The 25,961-nt window shown below is 38.9% G+C and overlaps 1 protein-coding gene across 2 annotated transcripts in view; it reads right to left on the minus strand.

The window, feature by feature from the left end:
* Window positions 1–25,961, minus strand: part of LOC114876731 (glutamate receptor ionotropic, kainate 2) — a 98,780-nt gene that overhangs the window by 21,270 nt on the left and 51,549 nt on the right. For both annotated transcript variants that reach the window (XM_029188519.2, XM_046285114.1), the window contains exons 3-8: window positions 19,311–19,472; window positions 13,708–13,959; window positions 10,946–11,121; window positions 8,131–8,184; window positions 5,721–5,897; window positions 4,128–4,280 (exon numbers count right to left, since the gene is read on the minus strand). In XM_029188519.2, coding sequence (XP_029044352.2) covers window positions 4,128–4,280; window positions 5,721–5,897; window positions 8,131–8,184; window positions 10,946–11,121; window positions 13,708–13,959; window positions 19,311–19,472 — 974 coding nt within the window. The remainder of the gene's footprint in view (window positions 1–4,127; window positions 4,281–5,720; window positions 5,898–8,130; window positions 8,185–10,945; window positions 11,122–13,707; window positions 13,960–19,310; window positions 19,473–25,961) is intronic.

Here is a 25,961-nt window from a genome sequence, read left to right on the forward strand (position 1 = left end):
ACTGATTTTGTCGATGAATTATGCACAACGTGTGCTGCATTGCTTTTTGACCCGTGCCCCTATTACACTTTAATATATTATTCCCACGTACATACATATTTTGAAACATTCCTATTGCTTTATAAAATAATACAAAAAATGGTACATTTTAAAAGTTGTTAAGCTTATGGTTTGATTTAATTTCACGTGTTAGCAGAAGATGCCATTTCCTTATCAAAGGCGATTCTCAGTCACGAACTCTGTAACTCGAGGTTGCATCGTGAATTTCAACCACTTGACCGGAAGTTAGCGAGTCCCTTGTCTTTGGAACAAGGTAGAGGCGTCGAACTCGGCGGAAAGTTGGAGCAATATTCGCTTAATAAACCCAGCTGCCAGTCTTGTCCACAAATGGAACGTGAGCCGAGCTCCTTATGAGCTTTAGAACGTGTTATTAGCGTCTAGCTAGAGAAGAACAGCGTGGAATTTAAGCAACTAACGACCAAGATGATTTGAGTTACGAACAAGGCAGCTCGGATGTCTGAAAATGAAGCGAAGTAAGAAAAAAGAAAGTACGGAGAAAGGAAGATGAAAAAGGAGGACAATCGGACGGTTGCGTCCAGTTTTGGTCAAAAATATAGTCGCGTAGAGTGGTTTGGGGCGGGAAAGTTGGCTCGCAGGGGGATGAAAGAAACGAGACAAAGGAAATCGCGAAAGGACTCGGAATAGTTCGTAAAAGTTTTCGAGACGTACATGGAAAATAAATTTGAAATTACGGAATGAAGTTGTTCAACGAAACGTGGTTTATGATTTTCCGAACATTGAGCAGAATTCAGTCGACTAATTAGAAAAGGAAGAAGAAGAAGGATTCTAAATTTTATCGACATTCCGTAATAACTGGAATCATTTTCATTAGCCTTAAAGTTTTTCTTCCTTTATACCCAATACTAACATTCTCACTCTATAAACCAAGCAGAAAATATGAAAGGACATTAAGTGACTTGCTATACAAGTTCAGATAAGAAATTCAAGAAAAAATATATGTATAGGATGTACCGCGAATAGAACGAGGGTAAAGATGCGAACTGAAGAAAGATAGTCCCGAGGACATGGAGGACAGAAGCGATCCATTCTCTGCAGCTATTTGCTAAATACGCTGTTCAATTATTCATGTGTCAACGTTGCTTTGCTTCTCCGTCTCTCCGCGCACGTTTGCGGCTTATCGTTGGACGCCTACCAATCTGGATGCTCCCACTTCGAGGAAGACCCTAGCTATTCGGTGGAATATCCATGATTTCCTTCTCTTTCACCCTCCAGCTTCTATGTTACCTTTTTTCTTTCTCGCTACCTTTAGGCGTGAAAAGCATCGTTGCATTAGGTATAACATGACATTTGCATTAGTGCATCCTGCGGTGCATTACATGCATCTAAACCTGTACATCTGCTGCATATTATTGGCTAGATATCGCGTAGCTTCTTAATTACAACGAAATTTAACATTTATTAAATGGAAATAGGAGGTAAAGGAGTGGTGGTTGCTACATTTCTATACTAATTTTCTATATTTTTATATTAGACACTATTCTACCGAGACAGAGGCTTAGAAATATTTCTCTCTGTCTGATTCGTTTCTAATCTACTTCGTTAATTATAATTTGAAAATTATTTAATTCTTATCAGAAGGAAGCGATAAAGAACAGCTGATCAAATACGATTAGAATGGAAAATTAAATATTAAATATTAAATATTTTATCACTTCAGTTCGTCGTTAATATCACTAGCAGTGCTCCCAGATATTTCATCGCGTTTACTCGACAAACGTTTCCGGTATCACGTATCGCGCGTGATTTAATCGAAACGATCGGCGTTTTATTTACAAAATTTCGAGGATCTCCCTTGTTTTTTTTATTGCCGCGTGTAGCGTGTTACCGGGCCGACGATATAGATGTTGGCAAACAAGGTGAAACCGTATTTCCATCGAGTGATTTTCTTCGTCCGCGTAACCGTTCGGTGTTTGCTAGCCAGAGATAGATCGTCACGTTGTTTCGAAAGAACGTTCCATCGAGTTTATCGAGTGTCGATACACAACAGACGCGGACGGCTAGTCTTTTCCCGTGAAATAGCGTAAAACGAATAACCTGCTCGTAATCTGAAGCGGATACGAACTCCGCGCGTTCGTCCGACAGAATCGTTTTTCTGACATCACAAAATTTCCTTCCGTTTACCGTGTTTATGTTATATTTTTTTCAGGGAAAAAAGGTAAACGTAGCATCCACTTGCAAAGCGGTGGAAACAGACTTAAAAAGAGAGACGACAAGAACAGCGGAGAATTATAGTTTTATTTGAAGCATGTTTTTTGAACTTTGAAATCTCTTTTCTTCTCCGGAGAAGGGAAACACGATACATCATAAATTCGTTTCTTACTCGCGGAATAGAATGCAATTAAACGGAGTGAAATTGTTAAGGGATCAACGTCTGCAACGAGTCTCCGTTTCTTGCTTATACCGGACGCAAAAAGATCGTAAATCATTGTTGTGCTTGCAAGCTGTGCGTTTTGAACGATATCCGGCTTAAATACCGTCGTTTAAAGTAAGAAACTTCCTTGCTTCTTGATTACTTTCTCACGGTGTTGCTAGTACCTTCAATAAGAGTTACGTTGCTACCAACGAAAGCGAAGTATTGAAGAAGTACTTAAGGAAAATTGGAAAGCGCCACGCTGGATTGCGACAGTGTTTTCCGTTTAATTATTATACATCTTAAATTGTTTCAAAAATTCCTGGTCCGGTTGCCTGAATAAGCTATTTTTATACATATAGAAATTATTTCAGAAGATATCAGTGAATGGGAAACGGTTAGGTTCTGAATATTAATGTCGATCAAAGCCACGAAATGAATCTCCTATCTGATAACACTCGTATAAATGATGTCAGCTAATCCGATCTCCGATACCAACTAATTAACCCCAATTTCTGAACTCAAGCCTCGGTGACAGTTAAATTTTCAATGCGCGCAATCAGCCCGAAATAACTTCTCTATTTTTGCGCTCGTAAACTTCAAAGTAACATCGAACGATCGAAACGACGTTTACGAGGGCGTGGAAGTAAAAAACCAGGACAATTTAACGGCTTCGGAAAAATTGCTTCGTAAATTACCGAGGAGGGTGGCAGAAACTGGAGGTATCGTTATGTAACATGTTTTGTTGTCCGAATCGATTGCTCGTTAAAGAAGCTTCACTCGTAAAGCACCTGGCAATGTATTGTTGTAATCTATTGGTGAAATATACGACACCTATTCGACAATACACTGTTCTTCTCTATAAATAGCAAATAATTGTCCGGAGAGTCGGCGACGCATGGTATTTAGGCTTCGAACTTTGGGAGCTATGACTATTAATCTTGGTTTCTTAAAATTAGCGAAATGAGAATCTAGAAATTTTTCTTATATGATTTTCAATATACACCAAGAGTCCTCGAATGCTTCCTTAAAGATAACAAGGATCCGTCCGGAAAGTCGGCGACGCACGATGCCAAAAAGCATGAAGCAGAGTTTAATTAATAAAGCGACAAACATGTTTAATTTCGAACGATGAAATTGATAAATACACTAAAACTATCCTTTTATATTATATAATATTCTTATTTCGTAAAAGACTGATGGAAAGGGAAAACCAGGAAGTGCTTTATCGTTGAATTGCACGAAAAGTGTTTCTCAGTTCGTTAATTGAATTTGTTAATTGAAACGATCGTGTGTTCCGCGAAAAGCAAATAGTAGAGAAAAACAGATATTGAAAGAGTGATGATATTTTCTTTTAATTACTCGCTAAAACGTTCGAAAGTTTTCTTCGTTTTTTTTTGTTTTTTTGTTTTTTAAATGATGCGTTTTTTTCCAGACGATGACTCGCCACTTCTCGTGTATCAATCTTCATAAGTTTATCCGAGAAACTTATTCCCGAGGAAACTGTTTCGATAAAATTGAAATTCTTCTAACACTCTCTTTTTCAACTTTCCTTTTTCTACTTTTATTCGCGGTTTGTATCGGGGTAATAAAGTTTCTAGCTCGATTTCTTCGTCGAATTGCTTTCGCCTCGACTATCGAGGCTTTCCTTACAAGCTGCCTGTCTCGGTAATGAAAAATTATAGAACGTACGTACGGCGTTAATGTAGTTGTAGAGAGAAAGACCGTCGTCCCATGGTTTCTCTTTCTCGCACGATAAATTAGCGAGCCTCAGCTCATGGCTGCGGTCCAATGCCGCCAAACCGTGCGCGAAAACCTGCACGCTGTCGTACACCAAAGCTGGTTCTGCCTGAAACATACGTTTCCCCTTGGGTGAGAAAGCGTTTGACCTCCTGTCGATCAAACACGGTTAGCGACAACGTCGATACACGTAATTAATCTAGCTACCTGTGATTAATTTGTGTGTACATGTGCATGTCCGTGTTGTGTAATCAGATTTTGATCTAAAGCTTTTGCTTCACGACGAGATTTTCCATCGTTCGAATACCACGTCGGATACCAGTGATCGACACCATAAATTCAAAAATAATCGAATAATTAAGGGAAAACTAAAGGAACTCGTCGATAAATTTATTAATATTATTGGAAAGCTTAAATTATTGTTAGAGAGATACGGTTAATGAATTTTGAAAATGATAAAAAGTGTTAATAAAACAATTTGAAAACAATAAACTGAACAATGTATGCATCGAAAAAAATAATCATCGTTCATCGATGAAGAAATCAAGCGTTCATGGTTGTTAGGGGCTCTTGAAAAGAAATTGGGCCGTGCTTCGAGTGCGCTCGATCAAGCTGTCTTAATTACTCTGCAGCTTCCGTCACGTCTAAAACTGGCTTAATTACTGAAATGCTGACAAAGCACTGACTAGACGTAGGATGTTGACAATGTTTTCTCTCGTTCATATTATTTTCACGCGATGCTTCGTTTCAAGCCTTCTAATATCATACTCTTTATTAAATAGTAATATATTCACAATTGCATATGAATTTAATATAAATAAATTGAACATAAAAAATAAAAAAATAATAATAGAACCTGTAGTAGCCTTTTCTCTGAGGTACTATTCTTTGAAACCTAATATTTTAGAAATGATTTGTGTTATTTTGTGAGTTTCTTTATTTTGTAAATTTTCTTATATTTTTAACTGTAATTTACAGAGAAACAAATTTTTTTCTGGTTTATAAATGATACTCCTGATTTCTGATTTTATTATTATAAAAAGACTATTTGAAAATTTAATAGCTTGATTTTATAGCAAACTGCGATTCATTAAATCGCTTATAAATTACAGTTTTGTTAATGACCAATGTTATAATAAATGCGATTATTTCGCGCATTAAACGGATTAATGCAGCTGTCTGGAATACAAATGGAGAAGAATGTACATATTTAACGAGAGGATTTAATTTCATACTCGTTATAAAATAAATAAACAAATTCCTCTCAACGATCCTCATACTCTAGCTCTGGTTGAATTGTTTGTATCCTGTTTTGTAAGGACGTCACGTGCGATGGTTAAAATTCGCAAAAAGATTTCACTTAGGAACGATAAGAAAGAATGTCGAGTATAGGGTTCTTCTCGAGGAAAGTTCGCTCGATCGTTGATGGAAACAGAGAAAATCGTTTTCCGTTGCAACAAGCAACGACCAACGAGTTTCAGGGGGTTCCGCGATAACAGCGACTTCCGTAACCGGGCATACCCCACAGTTACATGAACTTTCCACCAACCTGGATAACTCCGGTTTTGTTGAGGATCGCGTGGCCAATCGGCTGGAAGCCGACCTGGAAGCGTTCCATCTGTCGGAGAACTTCCGCCACCTTTGGTTCCTCGAGGTCCACCAGACGAAACGCAGTCATGTTCACGCTGTTATACTTGAAATCCTCCAAATCGAACGTTTCGATGTCCTGCCAACACATTTTCAACCCTTTAAAATATCAAAAGACGAAACTCGATACAAGAAAGTTCGATCCATGCATTAAATCTTAATTTTGCCACTGTCGAAATTTGAAAATACGCGAGTACCAGAAGGGTCGACGACCCTCTTCGCGCGTGAAGTCGAGAGATAAAGCTAGTTTCCGGTCAGAAAGAACTTCCATGTCCCCGAAACCAACCCCATCCGTCTTGACGCGATTTTCAGGTCCCCTTTTCCGCTCCTGACCGCGTTGTTTCTCTCTCGAATCGCGCTGCGTTTCAGTGATTTATTCCGGGACTCACAGTTATGTTTATGTAACGGGGGTGGAGATCGACCGATGGAGTTTCAACGAACACCTACACTAGGTATATTTACGATGTAAACATCGCGTGGTCCCGTTTTTCGAGAGACATCAAATTATGCTCGGAAAGAAAAGTATCTTTTATAGTAAAATAAAATTTGTAATTTGTAATAATAATCCTATTATTGAGAAAGAAAGAAAATTGGATTTTCATCCGCTGACATTGAAACAAAGGAAAAACCTCTGACTCGACGTAGCGAGGCTAGTTTCTCATAAAAATACCATCTTGACCACCGTAAATTGAAACGTACATGGAAACGGAGGATTGAGAGCAGAGTAAATTTAACTAAGCACACTATACTGCATAAACGAACAACTTTACTCTCGAATAACGATTCAACTCGCTTCAAAATTTCATTTCGAACATATTACTCCAGCGTGGAGAGTCTACGACCGTTTCCATTCGGTAAGCCCTGTGTTATACCATAAAATCGGGTAAACGAATCTGGACGCGCAACGGTTCGAATATTTCGCGTTCCGAGTGTCGTAATTGAGTTTAAATGTTTTTTCCCCAGACCAGAAATTCCCTCGTTTCGATCAATGCCGAAGGGTACGACGATCCGCAATTCGGAACCAGCCGCGGTATTAATCGGTGATCGAGCAGATCGAGACGAGAAATCAATTGATCACCCATTTGTTCCGTTCTCGATTTTTCTCGATATTTACTCACTAATAAACGTCAGGACCGTTCGTCGTTTTCATTGTTACGAGCGCGTTAATTCGAAATTATATGGCTTCGAAAGCGCCACGGGGCAAAGAGCCACCGTCTTTGTCGGCTATTAATTAAATGATCACCAATTGTTTCGCGTCGAAAGCAAAGTGCGATACGTTGTTTTGAATGGTTGTTAATTAATATTACACGTTAACTCGTCGCCTCGATCCACTGTCAACCGGCAACTATCGACGGGGGATTATCCGAGAACATTCAGAGTTTCACGGTGAAATTCACTGGAGGCGGTCGTTGATAGACAAATGCCATCCGGTTAATTCGCGTCAATTCGTGAACGATGCGTTCAAATCAGGGAACACGATCGCACAATTTACTGGGCTATCGTGTGTCGCGAATTTCCGATCATCTGTCTGAATAAACGTTGCGGTCCGGCGTAACAACACCGTCGATGTTTGTTTTAATTCCAGACAACAGTTTTCGTTGACACCTTTTATTAATTAATATAGAATTAATATAGAATTATTAATTAAGGCTTTGCATTTACAAGTGATTAAATAAAATTAAGGTATTAGGAAAATTTTCTTTTACAACATAAATCATTTTTTTAACACGTACAATATTTCGATAAATATTCAGGGCTTTGATATTTCGAACATTTCTGTAAATCGCGTTTCGGAACCAGATGCATCGAGTCACCTGCAGCGACCATACGATTCAAATTCAAATAATAGAGTGCTCGTTGAAAATCGAAAACCTAATGGATTTGCTACGATTTCGAGCGTCGAATGCGACCCCGCTATATGTTCATTGTCGTCAAAATTCGAACGTAAATAAATAAATTTTTATTTCGTTCAGTTGATTCGGCAGCTGCAAATTAAATCCCCAATAACAGATTGATGTTCCCAGATCTCTTACAAAAAGATATACATAAAATTCGTTCAGAAATTGTAATTCATACCTCAAATTCAGCTGAACAAATGAAATGAAAACAATACGACACGACGAAAAATGTTGATATATTAAACAGAAAAAGAAATGACAATTTAAAAAATAAAATTAAAACTATAAATGATATACAGGATTAGCAGAGCTTCTGCTTCAGGAACGAGTTCAAACGAGTCTCATCAGGAAAATTGCAAAGAGGAGTTGTAATTATCACGAAAACAGGATACCAGACTCTGAATAAATACTTACGAACGTGGTGAACATGTAGTGGTATCTGTAATCGTTCATCTGCAGCTGTAGTATCTGCAATAGATAAAGAAAGAACAAATTAGTCGTATATACTGGCACCTTTTTAATTTACTATTTTGCTCTTTTACATTTTACGATGGAGATCACAGAGATGGAGTAGAAATTCGGTGCACAAAGAGGAATTTTGGCAGAGAGAATTCTATTGATGCTAACACTTCGCGGCGTGAAATGTGAATTAAAGGCAGAGAAAATGGAAACTGGTTTGAATTTCAATTATAATAAACCTTATTCATCTTTTTCTCCTTGAAACGAGGAATATTTATTAAATTATATATGCGTCCATAAATGTGAATCATCTGTTTGTTTATTGTTACAGTGTCTTATCTCCGATCCGTCCAGAATAGCGTGGATAAAACTGTGTTTGTAGAACAACCATTTTAGGTATTGCGTTTGGGGAAGGATCATTCGAACGATCGACGGTCTCAATCGGTTAAAGTGGTCCTCCAAAAGATTTTCTCCTGTAATACCTTATCCTCTCCAGAATCCACTATTCGTATATTGAAACGTGTGTTCCGGTACCATAACACTTCGCGATAAAAACGTGTATTAATAAAATAAAACTAGGATCTATGCAAATATTGTAATATATCGAAAAAGAATAATACATTTTATCTTGTATCTTCCACGATATGATCACACGTGTTCGTTCTTCGGGTCATAATTTACAATCAGAGAGAAGCCGGATAAAGGAAAGAGCGAAGAGAAGAGGGCAGAAAATTACTTGCCAAGAAGGAAGACGAGACGACAAGCGAAACGCACAAAGAGGGAGAGAATTGCAAGAAAGTCAGGACGTTTTTTGATTACTCAAGCAACAAGGAATATCCGCAGGAATTCCCAATGGACCGGGCATGCAAATAACGGGTTTCCTTCGACCACGTCTCAACCAAGATTGCCTCTCGACGGATCCAACGAGGAACCCGAATGGAATTTGAACCATGGAACCATCACGTCCCCGTATCCATCGGCTTTCCCTTAATAAAGACGGTGCAATTAAAATTGAACAAATTTAATCGAACCCCCTTCGAAATGAATCGAGAGTGATCCGTGAAACCGGATATGAAGCCATTCTTACTTTTTTTTCTCGCATAAGAGATTCATACCGAGGAGGTCCTTTTTCTATACATCACACGAGAACCTCGCTTTAAATGAATAATCCTGTGGATTTAATATCCTGCCGATAGGAAAATGAATTTCCACGCTGGAAAATGAATTAATTTCAGGAAAAATTATGATATTCAAGGGTTGATTTAATCCTCACTTGTACTCGACTTTGATCATTTTTTATATCAATTAATATTGAACCTTCATAAATGATAAAGGAAAATGATTTGGATTGACAAGATGCTTTTTCTCATAATTGCTATTAATTTCCAGAAATATCTTTTTGTTTCTCATGGTTGGCTGTCCGCGTCGAATTGCACGCTATAATCCTTTTATACGCGCGTTTCGTCGTAAAAGGCAATTGCAGTGAGCGCCGATTTCCCCGGAATAAACGGCGGCGAGCATTTTTGTCCTGTGTGTCGACGAAACTCCGAAAACGTGGAATCGACGATCGTTCTCGACGGGAAACGGTTCACGGTACCGTGCAATTTCCGGTACGCCGGTTCCCTCGGATTATGCATATTTTTCTAACGGATAAAAGGGCCGATAATTGTGGAAAACACCGGCTTTTCTGCGTCGAACGCGACGATCGATTGAACCTTTTGCGATGACTTTCGATGATCGATCTTTTTTATTGATTTCGAAACAATGGTCTTTCTTTAAATTTTTATAAAAATATTCAGGAATGATTTTAGTTTAAAAAGTAAAAGTACTGTGACTATCATTGAAATGGTTCATTTTGAGACATTGAAATTCTGACAAAATTTCATGACATAAAATTATTACAAAATAATATTTGTGATCTATCAATTTAAAGCTTAAAGAATACTGAAAATAATTGCATAAAAGTTTCATTGATATTCTTAATATAAGATGGTTGATTGTGAATTGCAACGTACAGTATTGATCACGAAATCGAATAAAACAATTAAATGACCATACGTATCTTTAAAAACTTTGATTGAACAACGTCATACCATGTATAGCAGTTTTCACTGTGGCAATCAAAGTGTTAACAGCATTCTATTGTTGACTGCCATCGCGTTGTCGGTTTGGTTAACAGATTTTTATTGCAAATCGATAAAAAAAGAGCTGAAAAGCACACGTTGCAACATTCGAAAACTGCATCAGCTTTTTTCTTCGCTATTTTAAACAATTTTTATTTTCCAATTGGTTGCGTGGTTTGTAACAACTATGAACAAATAATATTTCTGATCTATTCCCGAGGGAATTATTCAACATAACTGCGGGTGATCAGCTTAGGAAAATCTAAGTGGAAAAGGCAAACAGTGGAAAATGAGCAAGAATTCGAGGCTATCGAAAAATTTAATTGCAACAACACTCCGAGCAAATTGCCTTTCTCTTCATGCTCGAAATCCTTCCCAGTCTGTTATCTTATTATTTCCCGTGAAAATTACGGCCAAGGAATGAATAACACCAAAAGGAGATCCCAGAACAATTGAATAACAGTACAAGTAACAAGATGAATTTATTCGACAGGATGTTGCTTACTTATGACTTTTATTCAACTTTGTGAATAAACTTTCGCTTTTCTGCTGTGATTTCAGTTTTTAGGTGCAACCGTGTCAAGGTACTTGATTACTCTCAGTTCTGGTAATTTATTATAAAATTTGTTTCATTGATTCTGACTCACCGCTCGAAAAAATTGCTGCATGTGCGCGGGATCCGTGTCGACGATCAGTTTGTAAATCTCCTTGTGTCTGACTTCCCGAAGGACTTGCCTGTAGGATCCAGGTCCTGCCTGGCGGATGTACATCTCTGTCCTCGTGGAAGGTGGCGATTTAACGAGATCCTGCAGCTTAAATAATCCTGTGAACAAGAAAATTGAACTTTTTTATAAATTATAACAAGTTTCACTATTTGTTCTTGTCACGACGTCTCAGAGCAGGAAGAAAAGAGGAAATTTTTCAATACTGAAAATAATTCTCCTTTTCTCGCTAGGCAACGTCGATCGACGACAACCTCTGTGACGCTTTTTATTTTCGATCGCGCGATCACGGACGTTCGTCGAAAATTTTCGACAGGTTCGCGTCACCCATTCGAATTCACGAATCCACTGACCTGTTCGTAAAGCGCTTTGGGAAATGGTCACCGACCTTTCTGTCGCATAAAATCACGACGCAACGAACTCTGAAGACCGGCATCGAATTTATGGCAGGAATAGTGAAAAGAATCGTGGAAAATTTGAATTTTTCTACTTTCCAACGGCGTACCATGGAGAGATCGTATTTTAAATGATTTCGTATCTCTCAAGATAATTCTAAGGAGTATTAACATTATATTAATTTTTCAAGATACTAAATTCGCAAAATTTTCAAGAATATCAAGCTGAAAAATTTCCATAAGAACAGTTTAATTTCTATGCAAGATAGAAATATTTTACCACCTTCATTTTCTTTTTCTTAATTATACGATTATATTAAATTCGCTATTCGGTTCGCCGATAACCCCTGCCATGGTGGCAATCAACGCTTTAAATAATGAATCAGCCGGTGGAATAATTTCAAGGAGCAGCTTTTCCCATTGAAAATGCGAAATTGAAAGATAACAAACCGCTTCTTAGACGCGGTTTCCAATTATCGCGCGCTGCTTTGCGCTGAACGCACTCGCGCATCGATTTCCTCTTTGTGCTCGTGAATACGTCTGAGGTAACAACGGGCTGGATAGAAAGGAGAGGGACGTAACAAGGGTTAACGTATGGGGTTAAAGTCTCCTTTAAACGTATAACTGTGCGTGGAGCCAGGGGTTGGACGATTCTTCTGGCAGGATATTTATGATAGTTTTCCACAATACAGAAATTGCACGCGGTGCAACAAGAATCGAAATAGAATACCCCATCTCCTTTATCTTCGTTGGAGATTTTTTGCTACGAGCTCCTTCAACCTTTTAACAAAATTAATTTTTCAAAACGATTTTCTGTTCCTCGAGTGGATGTAGAATTATGCAATTGTATTAAGTGAAATTTTGAAAGAAACTTTGCAAAATTATTTCAAATCCAATTTGTAGTTGATGCAATTTTAATTAAATTGATTCATATTTGGACGACCTAACGTGTGCAGAATAAGTTTCTCCGAAACTACGGTACCGTTGTTCTGTTGCAAGAAGATACTGTAAGCTGCTAAAGGAATTTATAGCCGTCGTAGCCTTGAAGGTGACGTAAAAAGCAGTAGTCTTCCTGGGGTCTCTTCTCCGTTTATAGAGAAAATGATTACGCCGTCCAATCAAGAAAGGTCATTTCATATAATGATCATACTTTACCCCGGCAGTCGAGTAATTCCTAAAAACCCATGTTGTTTTTCATAGGAAAAAAATGAAAGGGCTTAATACTTTTCCATTTTCCAATTCGGTATCACTGGATTAAACGTGTTAGATAGATATTTCAAATCCTCTGTTCGATTTGCCGAGAGAGTGTTCGATCGAATCGAACGTACAATACCCTTTTGTGCTGACTGGTTTTGCAAAAATTCTTCCTTCAAATTTCCTCCGCTTCTTGCTTAACTAACCCCAGGGAACTCTAATGGAATTGCAAGCTTGCGACACGGTTCGACTACAGAATTTCGATTAGTGGTTGGCTGCAATGTGACAGACGAGTTACGTACGTATATCGCTTGCTTCGGTACACTCAAAGTGAGAAAAGCACGTCAAGCGCGAGGAGAGAGAGAGTTTAAACCCCAGGAGGTAAACATTAAGACTTCATGCCAGTGGAAATTAATTATCGTCGTGGAAGATTGATGATCGCGAACTTCCTGGGAGCTTTGTAAGATTTAACGTTAATTTTGGAGGTCTTGCAATTATAACAACTTGTCGATGCTCTAAGTAGTAAATTAACGGAAAGGGTTGAAATTTCCAAGGCATCGCTCGCTAAAATCTTCGAGGTAGAAAAAAATCACTGGCCCATGGTGACAAATCTTGTACGATTTTACGCGACTGAGTTCCGTTACGTGCGGGTGCGAATGACAGGCGGACATTTCAGCGTCGCGCAGACATCAACTTCCGCCGGCTGAATCCGACGGCCTATTTGCATAGGGGTGCATCACCACGGTTGACAAAAAAAAAAAAAGAGAGGCAGCGTAATGACTAGCCTGTATGACACGGCATGCCATCAGCGAGCAATGTTGTTCCCGTGATTCCTTGGAGAGCCCTACTCGTACGTTTGAAAATCTAGTTGCGCCTCCGATGTTTGCTTCGTTGTTTTGACACTGACACCGTTCTTTCTGTCATTTGCTATTTTTTATTTTATACGAATTTTTATTACGAAGCAATATAAATTGCACAGCGTACAAAGATTATAAATTTTATTTGATTATATGCATAGTAGAGAGGATGGTTAGGTAAATTCTCTAAGGAAACCGGTCCTCGGATATTCCTGTTCTTCGGTAGATTTATGATACTCACCGTAATCCTCCTCGTAGATAATTGCCACTCGGGTCCAGTTTAAGAAGGACATCAGATCCTTGAAAGCTTTATTCAAGTGGTCCTGCGAGGGATAGAGGTTTATACTGAACTCCTTGAACGTCGGCTCGAAGTCGACCCTGGCTTCTAAGTGCGGCACGTCCAGAGCTTCGCATATACTTTGTATGTGAGCGCCCAGAAGAGGATCAGACGGGCCGAAGATCCCTTGGACCGATCTGGACAGCTGCTTGCAAGCTGCAACAGGAAAGATCGTTTTAGAATCTATATCTGTCAAATGGATATCTATGATGAAAGGAAATTTTCAAGAATTTTGAAATATTCTTAGTAATTTCTAATTTGGTACACAAAGTGATAAGAATTTTTTGATTTAATCCTTTGGCTTAGTATTACAATAGTATTACAGAAATTGATTTTATAATTATTTTGTTAGAAATTTTGATTGGAATCAAGGTGTTATGATCTAATGTTTGTAAATTGCATAGAACATCAATGACAGTATATGATTTACGAGATGGTGGTTGTCTATGAACGAATATCGTTGAAAATAGACAGAAAATTGATACGTTGATGGCTTCCTGATCCATTACCCTTTCAGTCACGGTATACTAGGAATAGAGGTTTTTCTTTAGAAAATGATTCTTGGCACGCGTGTAAAGGGTAGCTCAGCGAGGAGAATGGATGCGTTCGATTTCTAGCCTGGGATTTCGTCGTGTCTAAGTATTCTGCTTTGTCCGTGCTCGTTGAATTATTCACGAGACATTTCTTTGCTCCCTGATTTGACCCGTTCGAGTACTATGTCGATCGTCTGACTCATCGTTTCTCCGTTTACGTTGCAGCTTTCACTTAACCCCAGATTGATCGCTTCGAACCCCTCATCGTTTCACATAAAATTCAATTAAAAAAAGAAAAACAAGCTTTATTTTTCTTCTCGCGGAATAAAAATGTGATTTTGGATAATTAATGTTTATTAAATTTTTTCTATCTAGTCGAGAATAAAAATGGCCATTTTATGAAATCCTCCTTGGTTTCTGAACAAGATATAAAAAAGTCGATCGCAAGAAAAGTCTTCCAGCTCTGAATTCTATCGGCTCCATCGAACGATCGTAATTTTATTTAGTGTCGTTCTTCTCTTCGTCGCCGAAGGCGGAAGAAAAATTTCGTTTCGTTTCATGAAAACGAACCCCTTCTGGCAGTTCCATCGCAGCGACGACGCGGAGACGTTTCGTCGGTGTCCTCTTGATTAAGTCGAACGTTTTCCTCCTCCTGGATAAATAAGCCTGTTGGTTCGTTAAGAATACAGCTGTTTTCGTTAACGAACCGACGGTATCTCATGAACATCCTCTGACGTTTTCAGTGTTCCCAGACGACACTGACGCTTTTCAAGCTGTCTCCAGAGGATACCGAAGACGTTGAAGTGACTCGAGATTTATATCGAGAAGCTTAACTAGTTTCTGATTAATTTTACCTAGCTAACTTAATCTTTTCCATTACAGCGATCCTGGTAAGATAGCCAAGAGAAGTTTGCCGAATTAATTACTTTTTATTTATCTCTTAAAGACTCTGGGTTTAACCCTTGCAATATCATAAGCTAAAATAAGCTTCATTTTCGAGTAATATGTACTTAAGCATGATAAATGAACATTATATGCAAATTTCTTGTTTCACAGCTTGTTGCTTTTACGAAAATGATTTCTCCGTTATTATTTTTAAAGAGTCCTCCACTTTCATTTCGCGTTTACATTAAAACTACTTTTAATTCTGAAACTAATTTAATACGCTCTCGTGATCGCATTCGCTTATTTTGCTACGCTTCTCTGCCTCTTTCCCGGGTACATTTGTGGAATGTATTAATATAAAGCCAAAGTAACAATAATAATAATTGTAATAACAGCGGGAGTAACAATATTTGGTATAATTTTAGCAGTATTATTCAAGGACCGATGATACAAACATCAGGCATTAATGAATGAAGTGCATAACCATATTTGCTTTGATAGCTTTCCAGGAAAATTATTCCCAATTGTTCGTTAAAAACAATTGTGACGCAAATTATCTATCAACATTCATCGATGCAACGATTGTTAATAATTATTGATATAATTTCTGTCAAATTTTCATTTACTGATTTAACATTCATGTCACAGTTTACCCAGGACCTTTATTCAGAGGCCTTTGAACAATACTAAAATATTAATCTACAGTTACATGTATCATTTAATAATTTCAGTATCAAATTTAGAAAATGAATATAATGTAAAATGCGGTATTGAATTCAAAGTGAGTTAAAATATCGTTCTCTTTAGGAATTCCTATGTAAAGAGTTGACAATTCACAAAAGAGTAAACGAGAAATTAACACAATTTATGTTTGAATAATTTTGTAGCGAATAAAGGAGCACCGTAAACGAGTAACGTGCAGGAAAAACACAAAACGACGAACGCTGGGTTAATGACGACCCGTTGAAACTTTGTCCAGCTCATTCGCGGGAAGGAAAACGCTGGCAATCTTACAGTTCCGGTTGACCTGAATTTTCTCTGAAACTCACGTTACGTTTGCCGTTCTATGGAAACAGAAACAAAGATATCGAGGTTTTGTTCGAGTTTCGCGGGCCAGGTTGAAAAAGAAACGTGTCCGACGAGAAGGAGTAAATTAAAAACACAACTGGTACTCGTCGGTTCGCTTGACAGAAAGCACACCAGCAGTCTGATATCTCTCTAACTTTTTCATTTTCGTTGTGATATAAGAAAAAATTTCCTATTACTGCTTCGACACCAGTTTCGTTTACCTCGTGTTACGTCATTTATGGTTGCTTTTCCTTTCTTGTTAAATTCGTCAGAAATTTTTCACAACTGAAGACTCGAATTTATTACACTTTTATTCTAAATATTGCTCGGTGTTATTCTGAAACACACACTCCGAAAAACGTGATTGACATTATTTCATCGATTTCAAAGAAAGGATTGCAGGATCTTCGACAGAACCAGAGGATACGATGGCCGTCCAGCTGACAAAGAAGCAGTTACAGTGTCGAAAGGGAGGAAAGTTTGCCGGTAATAAAGGAAAGCTTCCATTAAAATGTTCCGCCTGGAGGGATCAAAGGGACTTCTGAAAGTTATTCAATGAATTTTGAGGATTCGTTTCTCTTTCCCGGTTTAGTGTGTCTTACGCTTCCCTGAACGACAGCCCGACCGTAAGACGTTCTCTTCAAACGCAATCGTTGGAATTCTATCGACATTAACAAAAGTATCAAAGAAACGTTTCATTATGAACCTATTATTGTAAAGTCTACAAGTAAAACAAATTTCCTTCTTAATGATGATATTATATAACCATTATGACATTTCTCATTTACGATATTAAAATTACAGAAACAGTATTTACTTTATCTTTCTTGCCAATTATTTAGGATGCACTATTACTTTGGGAATTTCAAACGAAGTTTTAAGATAATCTAGCGTAGTTAAATTCGATTTTAATTATAATTCTCGACCGGTCCGGCAGAGGAGCGACAAATATTCTTGTTCGAAACTTTCTCGACACGGGGAAGATTATTCTTCCCGAATCTACAACGGAACATTAGCTTTCGCGTGCGGGGTGAGTCGAACAGTACGCGACATTAAGCTCGCGTTGCGCTACAGAAAGAAAGAAATAAAGAAGGAAAGAAAGAGGAGGAAAAAAAGGGCCGACGGTCCCTTCGCGTCGAAGATTTATCACGAGAGAAGAGTCGCGAAAGTAAGGATAGAGCGGAGAAAAGAGAAGGAAGGTAAAAACGGAAAGGAGGAAGCCCGAGGCTGAGATTCTTACCGAGAGAAAAAGACAGATAGACGGGGAACGCTTTGGAAATGGAAAATCTTTTCAGACGAGCCTGGAATATCTTTAAACGCGGAAGCTGACGCGGATGCGGCTTGTCGGCTACGAAAGCTCGTCCCGAGCGTATTTACTACGCGAAGAGGATCGTCGATGTACAATGAAGTTCGTGAAGGTTGTTAAAGAGTAACTACGGGTCTATGAACTCGCTCGAACGAGCACATCTTCAAATATATTTTTACGATTTCTATAGTTACTTCTTTGTAAATTTTATTAACAGTGGCTGATCAAATTATTAGAGCCACGGTATGAATAATAGGTTTTTCGTGTTTATGTAGAACTAGAACCACAATTTTAAGGTTTTTACATTTAATAATATAGAAAAAAATACTTATAAAAATAAACAAATACATTTGAAAGATTATATTTACACATGTATCTTACTTTCGATGCATTTTAAACAATTCATTTTGATTGCTTTATTTCTGGCCCATACATCTGTCAAACATTCAATCAATTGACATTTATTAATAATAATAAATGTTCCCACAAATTTTCTATGGGGTTGAGATCCGGAGAACTTTCACTGTTTTCAACTGTGTATCATAATTTTACAAGCATCAATACATCATAATAAAATAACAAAATTTCATTTAAGAATTAATCAGTTTTATATAAAATCGTCAATTTATGCGAGTGAAACCTTCTCTTTTCTCCACTATATCCTTACTTTCGCGACTCTTCTCTAATAATTTGATCACCCACTGTAAATATCGCAATTTACGATGAATTTTCAATTTTCAAAAGGTACAGTTTAATCAATTATCTACCATGTGATTTTCCTTTGCCAACATCACTGTATCTGAATATATGCAACAATGATGTACGTTAAATGAACACCGCGAAAAGTACTCGACACAGGAAATGAAGTGCCTTTGAGTTCCAATAATCCAGTCAGCATCCACGACGGAATAGAACTTTGTTACGAATTTATCAACGCCCCGTCGGATTTACGGCTCGCAATTTACGTTCGCCAGGCTACGTACGATCGACTAGCAAGAAACATTGTTATGGTTTCACGGCGACTCGATATACCCGTGGAATTATTTTGCATATATTTCTCCTTATGACTAGTCGTTTCTTGTTCACCTCGCCAATATGTGCTATCTCCCGTATATCGCCCTTTTTGCGAGGAAATCGAAGTGGTTGTCGTATGATAAAGAAAGAAGTAGAAACCGATAAAATATTTTACCTATTACTCTGAGTGAAAAATATAATCATACGAAAAAGTGACGATAGCAGACGATTGTTGTCGAAGGAAGCAAAGCTACTATTATTTTCTCGGCACGAGTAAAAAAGTTACGAGCCACTCTGGTCATGAAACGTTCGAGGAACGTAACTTTTATCATTTCACCGTATCGAAGATGAAAATCAGACTCGCCTCGCGAACAGAAATCGACGAAACTCTTTCGAAAGCATCTCGGTCCCCGAGCTTCTGGCGTTTATTAAGCTTCGAAATAGAAAGAGTTCGGGCCTCGAGTAACGCCTCGTTTTAATCAGATACGAAATTCGTGCCTTATCGACGCGACGTCGTAACGTTTCCGTGTCGAGATGTTTTCACTCGAGATGTTTCGAGGCGTTAAATACGTTTCGTAGCGCGAGGGACGAAGACCGAGAATCTGGGAAAACTGGCACAATACGAGCGAGTGTTCACCATAAAGACTTATATTAGTCGTTTCATCTTTTTTTATTGTTCGATAAGAATTTTGGTGACTCACCTTTTTTAGAGGTCCTGAAAGAATCGTCCTTAGGCACGTATTGTATATCGTAGACCAAGGTCGTGTTCGCCAGCAGGGTTTTGTCCTTGTTGATTTTATAGATGGCGTATTTGAACGCCAACTCCGACGGACTGTCCTTTTGATCCTCCGTGAAGATCGCACCTGGAAAATCAACAAAACCCTTAGTCAAACCTACGGGGATGAGAAGCTTAGCTAACGCGTGACTGACACAACCGGTGATTAGCACCATGAATTTCAGTTTCCGGCAAAGGCGACGGTAGCTAAATTAAATAATTGGCATTAATATTATAATAGTGTCCCTTATGCAGTGTGAATGCGTTAATAATTTCTAAATAATCGTATTAGGTATTTCTACCGTGCTGGTCAGCGCGTTAATTAATGAAACTTTCATCAGCATCAACGTTGCGTTCTCTTCAATTACATTAAACCCTGAGCAATGATCGTTGGTCTTCCAGCGGTGTGTGCGCAATAGTTGTACCATAAGGTTTCATCGTTGCACGGTCTATCTGAAATTAATGAGCTCTTCATGACGTAGTCGGAGAGAATGCGTTTTAATTAAATCCGTACGAATGCAAGAATCTTTGCGTAAGAAATGATCGATATCAGTAAAACGATCCGACACAGTTCGGTCGGTTTAATTTGAAACGTTGATATTCCTTCGGCTCGACGTCAATCGAGGCAAACTTTGAATACTTGCCCCCCACTGCCTTTTAATTACTCACCATCAATTAGGCAAGTTACGTCGATGTAATTACAGGCAGCCGATGCCTGCTTCGCGACACTGAAACGCTTATAATTCGCCTTGTGAAGCCGACTGAATTCCGAAAGCCACCGAAATCCTGAACTTTGACACTTACGATTCAACGACCCTGTCAACTCGAATGATCCTTCAAACTTAAAAAATGAATAATTGCCTCGTTTAATGAAGATATACAGGTTGATTGCTAATTTTATTAATGGTAATTAATCGATGGAAGCGAATTAGTCGCGACCCAGACCTGTGAAATGTATCCAATGATATTTTAATTAAAATTAGAAATATTAATTTTGAAACGCAAGGATTGGCTTTTTAAAATAATCAAAAAAATTTCTGAAATTCGTAGCTAAGATTATTCTTAATTTCTAATAATTCCAATTAAGCTCCAAAGTTACCCTACGTTATTTAATTTCTAATTTCCAAATTTACATTCTTCCTTACCTCTACGTAACCTAAATTTCTAAATCATCTAATGTCACAGTTTACGAACCACCCTCTGTTACCTAATTTCTGCTAATCCTATTTTCACAGTGAGCGTTAAAAATTACTCTCGGCGCGGGGTTGATGTCACCGGCGGGAGTAGCAACGACAGAATCTCATCGGATAAGTTTGTCCAAGTTTGTCCTGTGAGACCGTGTGTTTTGATAGTACAGCTAACTGTTATTAACGATCGCAACAGCCATCGGGGGGTACCTTTTGTCTCCCGTTCAACCGGGGACTACGCTCGACTTCCGTGTGGTTGTCGTTCAAAGTCGCATTACCGAGCTGGTACAGCGAATAATCGGAGACACGGAGGATCCTTGCACCAGGGTATATTGAGATTCCGACGACTCGATAAAGAACCTGGGGATAGAAAGCCGTATGCTTTCCTCGCTGCACGTGGCTCGGCAAGCTGTGCATTTTGTGAACGTGGTAATCCCTGTGACCGTGTTCGTATCTTCCTTCGCGAAGCTGAGCTAATTTCTTATTACACCACTGCACGCTGTAATCCTATATATAAATTTTAAAATATAGACAAATTTAGTAAGCTACGAAAAGAGATGAACAAGAGACGTCGAGTTCGATGCTACGTCGTTCCACTTGCGCGACGCGAATCGAATTCGAGATCGTCCCTCGGGGGATGCATCGAAGAATTTGAACATTCTTCAAAATTCACCCAAATGCGTGATTTCCAACTCGTTTCGAAGATACGCAAGCAACCATTTCCTTAGGGAATTTTCAAGAACGAAGGAAAAATCAATTTTACAAACTTTCAATTCTATTGGATTGAAAATATTTCTTTGGTATATCATGTAGGCGTTTAGTGGAGGAGAGGAGAGGGTTTCTTCTCCTCGGACGCCTTTAGTTCGGGCCGGGGACCGCTAGGTGGCGGCGAGATGATAGTGTTCTCGCTGGCGGTCACCCGGCATGCAATTATATACAGGATGATTCTCTCGCTAGTTTACTCAAATTAAATGCCGCCACACCAGTATGAATAGAGCCCTTTTTTGTCATCGAAACCTTTTCACGGACACAGCTACAGTGTGCACCCCAGTCGAGAAAAGGACTTGGGTCCATTCATACTGCTGTGGCGGCATTTCCTTTGAGTAAAGTAGCGAGAGAATCACCCTGTAGAAGTTTCGAATTTGTGGTATGATAGGTGTCTGACAGACGATCCTAAGACGGAAACGTCTTTCAAAATAATTGTTTCATAATTCGTCTTTAAATTTATACGAGCAAATGTCGAGACGACACTTTTAAATGTTTGTTCACAAGCGTAAAATACAAAGTGGAACTGGTATTCTGGTAATTTCACCGAAAAAACAAGTTGTCACTCTGGATTATAAAGCAGTGTTATAAAAGGTCCAGCTTTCCTGTAGTCTTCAACTACTTTCAGTAGTTGCTTTTTAAAGCACTGTGCGACGATGTAAAGTCATCCAGGACGAGTTTAACCGACAAAATTGCTCTTTCAGCTGATTGTGCGAAACGGAACGCTTAAGAGGAGTCATTTCTATTTGGTGGAATCTGCTGGAACAGACAGGTCGTCGGGTTTTCGCCAACTTCTCGAAGCAGTAGTTTTTAATTAATCGCAAGCGAGACGTCGTGTGTATTTTTTTATCTCTTATCTCTCTGTCTCTCTCTTTTTGCTCTGTTTCGGATACGAAACGAATGCGAATAATTAATGGAGTTTTTGCCTGGGCGATGCGTCTTCACTGGGCGCGAATATAAATTACCTTCCAGCTAATATCGCGAAATTTCATTCGAGCACCTTCAAAGCGCTATAATGGATGATGCCGGGCGAAAAATATTTAGAAAGAGCGAAATGAAAAAAAAAAAATGGTACGAAATACCGACACCTGAATTAATACGATGGCAAATGGTGTTTACTCGCGAGTAAAGTCACTCAGGAACAGAAACCAGAAGGCTTTCAACGGAGTACACGTTTCAGCGCAATTTAACGCGTCTCTGAACCGATGTTATCTCGAGATAACACGCGTTAACACCAGGTAATCTAAATCGGTGTAAATGAACCGACACAACGGTGATACGCTGTCTGAAGCTTCATGATGTTAGATGTATCCTTCCGAGAGATTACTCAAACTGATACCCTTAACAATTTAACACCCGTGAAATTCAATGAATATTTAAAAATTTTACTTTAGATGTATCTAAAAAATAAAGTCGTGTAAAAATGGCGTACAGAAGACAACGAAACAATTGGAAGCAGAGTATAATTCATTTGCCGCCTACGGAAGCGTGTCAAGGATCGTATTTCCTCTCTCTCTTTCTCTCTCGGTTAGGAACGCTCGAAAATGGTGGTAGAAATTGTCCAAAGGAATGGAAATTCTCGTTCTTTCCTCGTTCTCTCTTCCAGAAGAAACTTTTACCAGCCTATCCAACGGGCGTGTACCGTTTTTAACGGGATTAAGAAGTTCGTTCCGTAATTATCCGACAAGTCTTCGCTGGCTGACGTTTTAAACGGTAGCTGCCTTGTTTTATCTGAATCTGGGTTAAAAAGCTCGAAGGCTGAAACAATCGTTTACGGGCATGTTTCGAAACGCCGAGATGAAAAAAGAAGGGAGCAACCGACCGCTACCTCCATTGTGTTCGTTGTAAGAAGAATCTCGTTTCAGAAGAAATTCGATGGAAAGAATATCATCGAACTACCTTCTTTTATGATAAAATGTACAACTATTTCTTCGATGCTTCATTGAACTTTCCCATCGAACGTGTCCGCAGAATATCCAACGATTCAATGCGCTCTATGAAGAGAAAAAGGAAAACAAAGACGAAAGAAATCCTCGCGATAATGAAGCCCCTTATTCTGCGTATTATTCAAATTTCTCAACCAGCCGATTGTAAACTGTGATTCCTCGATGCTATCGTGCCTTCCAGACAACCGACTCCTCGAACCAAAAGATTCTCGATAAAAGAAGAAGAAATAGAGGAAGAGAAAAAAAAAAAGAAATCGAGGATCCTTTTATCTCGAGAGAAGAATAAGAGCGCGCCGCGCCGCTGCAACGCGTGCGATTTATAAATGCCGCGCGACGTTCCATTGAATTTGAATTAAATCCGCTCGAGCTAGAGCTCGTGGAAGCTTCGTTGGAGAAAAATATCGTCTCGACGAGAGGAAGAAGTCAGCCTTAATCGCTGACTGTCAGTTTTCGCGCGAACCTGACCCTCGTTATTAGCGCGCTTCCAAAGATCGGTTCTTTAGCTCGTCTTCGAACGGAGAAGTTAGAAAAAGAGAATTCCAGAGAACGAACGAGCCTTCCAGAGAAGTGTCTTGGAAAAATTTGATAGAATCTAACGTGACATCATTTTAGATCGTCTAATCTAAGCGTTCCGAATCGTTTGAAGATTGTATCGCGATAAAAGAGTTTCATCCACTCAAGGTATCGAATCGATCGGCACCGCAGCTTCTCGACCGAGTTTTCGGCAAGGACCACTCATCCCTGCCCTCCGCAGCTTGTAATCCCCACAGGAACGAGCGATTAACCGGTGAAAATCGAGTTGGACGCGTCGATGGAAGGTACGCGGGCTCGTGGCCAGAAGCGAAGTTATCGCGACCCCGAAGCGACACCCCAGGGAAATACGTATCGTCCGACCATGACCGATAATACTGTTCGATCTAAGGATCGATAAATGGTGGTTAGTTTCGCAGATTTATTAATAGCCTTATAACATTGGAAAATTTATAAAACAAAAAAAAATTAAAAATTTGTTTGATTTTAATGATACCCTGCAACTAACGCGCGCAACATTCTCGTTGATAAATCGTTCTCATTTGCCAGCAATTAATCCAACAACGCGGAACGTCTTACCCCACATGCAAATTACTCGTTCGTAGCTACCTTGTACGTAATGTACATTACATTTTCGCGTGCCATTTTCTAGAGACATTCGCGAGCAATCGTGCTTCTAAAGTCGCGCCGTTATTGAATCTGTAAATTACGGCCGTGAAAGAGCCCGGTAAAAGCGAGCGTTTCGTAACCCTTGAAGCTCAGCGTTAAGGGTGAAAGAGAGGATTCGAAGTCGTATTTACAGGGGATGCAACGTGTCTACAGCTATCGAGAATCGGAAGTATTACTTCTGAAATGCTCGTCGACAGTAATGGTTGGCTCGTAAATTGACGCTCTTCCGTAATTACGTGTAATTAACAAAGTAGCCATTACCGGTTTCTGTTTAATTGGATCATCGTCACGGTTGTACGATGACGACCCATCGGCGATGAATAAATTTAATGAACCATGTTCGGTCTTCGGCAAATAATTTTCTTCGCTTTCATTAATGGCTTTTGTTAATGAAAGGCTATCAAAATACCAATGTGTTTATCGAATCGCCAGCATTAATTGCGTTTTCAACTAGTCCTGTTTTTATCGAACTTTATCGAACAACAATTGCAATTCAAAAATTAGTTATTTTCCAGCATTTTCCCAACCTCTGGTCAATTATACAATTACCAACTTCTTCATCCTTGCCATTTTTTTCTTCTCATCGAGAAGAAACCACAATCTTGGAAATATCTAAGAAAGATTCCGTTCAGGTACATCGATGCTACTTCCACTTTAACGGTTCTTTAGAATAATATTCGTGGAGAATAAAGGAGCTTTTTCACAAGGACTCGTGACGATACGCCTCTTCTGAAGTCTTATTCGTTGGTCGCTTTGTATGTAAGTCGGGCATGGAATAACTGTAAAAACGCTCCCTTTGAGAGTCACGTCGAAAGGCAGGCGTAGAATTCGTAAGACACGAGAAGTTCACGCGAGAAAGTTCCACCCTAAGAGAAGATGAAAGTCGATAGAACTTTGTAAAGTTGTTCGCTACACTCGAGGCTATTGATGAGTGGAATTAAGAAGCTGAAGCCGCGCACCTTGATGAGAAAGATTATAATTTGGCCTTGTTAAGGTCGTTGTTTTGAAGATAGTACCCTATGTATGTTTGACGAAGTTTTAGAACTCGGAAGCTTAAAGGTTTCAGTTCTGAAGATTTGAACTTTGAAGATTTGATTTATCATGTTTTGAACTTGGCAGCTTTGATTTTTCAAGTTCTGAACTTGGCAATTTTTAACGTTGCGAGTTACGAAATTTGCAATTTTCAATTTTTCATGCTTTAAACATTACTAGCTTTAAACTTTGAAGCTTTGATTTTTTCAACTTTCGATTTTCCATGCGTTGAACAAGTTTCGAAATTTGTAGCTTTGAACGTTGGTGCTTTGAGCTTTGCAGCTTCGAATATTAGTGCTTTGAGTTTTACAGCTTCAAGTATTGGTGCTTCGACCTTTGAAGCTCTAAACCCAGAATCTCTGCATACAAACTAATCACTAACTGTATGGAAAAGAAAATGGCCGAAACAAAATGATTACAGAGCAGTTTACCCGAATGCTATAGTTT

This window comes from Osmia bicornis, chromosome 3 (genome assembly GCF_907164935.1).
Source record: "Osmia bicornis bicornis chromosome 3, iOsmBic2.1, whole genome shotgun sequence".
Classification (NCBI taxonomy): domain Eukaryota; kingdom Metazoa; phylum Arthropoda; class Insecta; order Hymenoptera; family Megachilidae; genus Osmia; species Osmia bicornis.